General features: G+C 46.8%; 1 protein-coding gene across 1 annotated transcript; it reads right to left on the bottom strand.

The window, feature by feature from the left end:
• Window positions 1–675: 675 nt before the first annotated feature.
• LOC104457419 (cytochrome c oxidase subunit 7B, mitochondrial-like) lies at window positions 676–2,831 on the bottom strand. The gene is made up of 3 exons (XM_010081273.1): window positions 2,795–2,831; window positions 1,295–1,419; window positions 676–750 (listed from the first exon to the last, which is right to left on the bottom strand). Exons 1-3 carry the CDS (start codon window positions 2,829–2,831, stop codon window positions 676–678), a joined length of 237 nt encoding a protein of 78 aa, XP_010079575.1.
• Between the last annotated feature and the right edge of the window lie 446 nt (window positions 2,832–3,277).

The following is a 3,277-nucleotide window of genomic DNA, read 5'->3' as shown; positions in this document are numbered from 1 at the left end:
AACCCCGCGGGCGATCGTTCGCGCCTCCTCCAGGCCCCCGCGGCCGGGGCGCGTTATCCTCCAGCCGGCCGGGGGCTGCTCGGGGAGTCCCGCTGAGTCAGGGGCTGCATGTACCCCTGCTCTATTTCCTAACAAATTCTGATTACGCAAGAATTCATTAGAAAAGGCACATTTCTCTCAGCATCAGTGAACAGCGGTGCTGGGACACTCACTACTTCTGTGGAGTGTCTCGAAAACTCACGGGAGTGCTTCACAATGCTCAAAGGCCTCAGAGATTCAACGCATAAAAATAATCCTGTGAGAAAAAATGGGATGTCAGCTTTGTCATCAGATGTGCAGAAGTCAGCAGTAAAGTGATGTGAGCTCTGCAGGTGCGGTTCATTTCAGCACCCATACTGGGCTAAAGGGACAACCGTCTGGATTTGTCCGTTATCCACTAGTGACCTTTCCCGGAACAACCGGGACTACCTACCATAGGATTTCATTACTTCGAGTGTTTACACTATTTCTTCAGCAGACACAGAGCGTAGAGGAAACCTAGAAGACCCAGAGAGGTTTCTACGTATGTTTATTAACCACAAATGCCACTGAACAAGTGGTAATCAGGGAACAAACGTCACGACATGATAATTTTTTCAGTGAAAGTTTAGACCAGTCCATTACAAGCGAAGGCTCTTACTCCCTCCATTCTTTTGGAGTGATTCTGCCAACAGGTGACAAGCCCCACTCAATTCCAGCTTGTGTCAACACCTAGAGGAAGATAAAAATCAAGATTATTAACTCTGAAATCAAAGAAACTTTCTGATAGATGGCTATTTCTATTGCTTTCAGTTTAGATTTCTTTTATTAGAAGATGAATGTAATTTTCTAATACAGCAAGTGGAATATATTTATATTGAATAACATTTAAATACTTCATTTTTCTATTTCAAAATATCTAGCTTTCGAACAAAGAATCTGGAATGTGAAGCCCCATCACCATACTGTTATTTTAATCTACAAATTTTTCTGCTAAAACATCTACCTGCATAGCTCAGAAATCCCAAGTGAAATAGAGAACACTTGTGTTTCTACTACATTTTAAAATCAAGCAAGACTGACACAGAAATTTGTGTAACAACTCAAGATCAAAATATGAACTAACACAACTTACATCTCTATCACATTACTATTCACTTATACAAAAACCTGTTAAATTCCAACCACATTATGTCAAACAAGCAAGCCCTTGTGAAACTTAATAGCTTGCAAGTTTACAGCTAGCCACAAGAGTGGTGAAAAAAAGACAACTTACATAGCCCCAGACAACAGTAAAAACCGCGGCTCCACCAAGGAGTACCAGGTTTCCGTATTTATCATGGAAGTCAGGCTCATGTTTTCGATGAGCTTGTCTTACTGCAGTACGCTGAATGCCACGAGCTAATGAATGTTAAAGAGAATTAGAAGTACAGAAATCAACCAAAATAGATTCAATCCTTTCACAATCCTCATCTCCCACCAACAGAGAGGCAAGTGTAAGCATTAAAACACTTCAAGAAAAGCTGAAAAAAAATTACTCTTTTGGACTTAGAGATAAAAAAATACATACAGAAAGCCTTGTGTTTTGTTTCAGCTCTCCCAATGTCTCTGTAGAAAGTTATTCCTAAAGTCTAATTCCAGTAAGAAAATCCTCTAAGTTACCTTTTTCATTAATATGTTTTCTTTGGGCCCTCAGTGTGGAAGTTCAAGTACACTAATATTTTGTTTAGTATTTAAAAGTTTCAGATTTCCATATGTAAATATCTACATTGACAGTATGTGTACCTAATATAGGCATTTTCAGGATGAAGCTCATCATCAAATTAAGAGGTTGAAGATGGGGGTATGGGCAACGCCCATCTCTTATTCCCTCCAGATTTCTGAAGGGAGGGGAGGGAGGTGAAGAAGGAAGTGGAAATAACTGTGGGCCTTCACACAGGCTAAATAACAGAGAACGAAATACAGGAGGATACCTTCAGATGACAGCATGTATGACGTACTTTGTAAGTGTGCATTATAAAAGGGACGCTTACTAAGGACAAGACAGAGTGAAGAATCAAACCACCAGCTTCAAAACACAGAGATTGTTCAGCAGTTGTATAAAAAGCATTTGATGAGACCCTGATCTGTGCATAAAGATAGACATTACAAAATATAACCTTTTAGTTTGAGGGCAAAGGTTCACATTTATGCAAACATGACTAGAGAAGATGATGGCAACACGCATAACACTACCACATCCCTGGCGTGCAAAGAGAAAAAAGCAGCTTGAATATCCACCGAGGGAAACACTGCTACGGGCGTTCAGGTGCATGCACCTCGGGCTAAGCACATCAGGAACCAGGAGCAGATTTGAGAGGAACAGTTTAAGCACCGGGGAGCCTGTCACTGAGGAGATAACCTCATCCTGGTGTTTAAAGGCTGGTCACTGACTACACCTAGCCACCTCCGGTTACAAAACCGGGATGGGCCTCAGTTACTATCAAGGAGGAAAAGCACCGAAGAAGGGAAACCAAGGTCAGCTCAAGTGAAAGCAACTAGGAGACAGAACAGGCAGGAAAAAAAAAAAGAAAAGAAAAAAGGCAGCAAAGGAAGGGCGACGAGACAGCCGTCCGCAGCCCCTCAGCTGCCCTCACGGCCCTGCCCCGGGGCGAAGCGAGCCCAGGGGTTGCTCAGGGACAGTCCTCACAGGGAAGAGAAACCCCTGAGGAAACCTCCTACAGCCGCGAAACACCCCCAGCACTTCCATACCCCAGGGAGCCTCTTCCTTGCTTACCGGTGAGGTTCAGAGCAGCCCTCGCCACAGGGAACATGCTGACAAGCGGGACGCAGCCCAGGCGCCGGTACCCTTGGCGAGCGGTGAAAAACAAAATGGCCGCGGCGGAAGTGGCCGGTGCGCCGGGCTGCTGAGCAGAGCCCTGTGGGTAACGGAGCCGCGCAGTGGCGGAGGAGAGGCACAGCCTGGGAGCGGATGAGTGGGAGCGGGGGGAGCCGTGTGGCCGGCAGGGAACATGCTGACAAGCGGGACGCAGCCCAGGCGCCGGTACCCTTGGCGAGCGGTGAAAAACAAAATGGCCGCGGCGGAAGTGGCCGGTGCGCCGGGCTGCTGAGCAGAGCCCTGTGGGTAACGGAGCCGCGCAGTGGCGGAGGAGAGGCACAGCCTGGGAGCGGATGAGTGGGAGCGGGGGGAGCCGTGTGGCCGGGAGAGAGAGAGAGAGAAGGGCTCCGCGCCAATTCACAGGCTCGGGAGCGCTCTCCA

This window comes from Pterocles gutturalis, unplaced genomic scaffold, assembly GCF_000699245.1.
Source record: "Pterocles gutturalis isolate BGI_N339 unplaced genomic scaffold, ASM69924v1 scaffold19751, whole genome shotgun sequence".
NCBI classification, from domain to species: domain Eukaryota; kingdom Metazoa; phylum Chordata; class Aves; order Pterocliformes; family Pteroclidae; genus Pterocles; species Pterocles gutturalis.
This window is presented reverse-complemented; position numbering and strand designations above follow the sequence as displayed.

Bases quoted from the DNA above. Each gene is read 5' to 3' on its own strand.
- LOC104457419 (XM_010081273.1), bottom strand. From the start codon at position 2,831: ATGTTCCCTGTGGCGAGGGCTGCTCTGAACCTCACCG. The intron at 1,420-2,794 runs GTAAGCAAGGAA...AACATTCATTAG, and splicing joins GGCTGCTCTGAACCTCACCG to CTCGTGGCATTCAGCGTACT. The intron at 751-1,294 runs GTAAGTTGTCTT...ATCTTCCTCTAG, and splicing joins TTACTGTTGTCTGGGGCTAT to GTGTTGACACAAGCTGGAAT.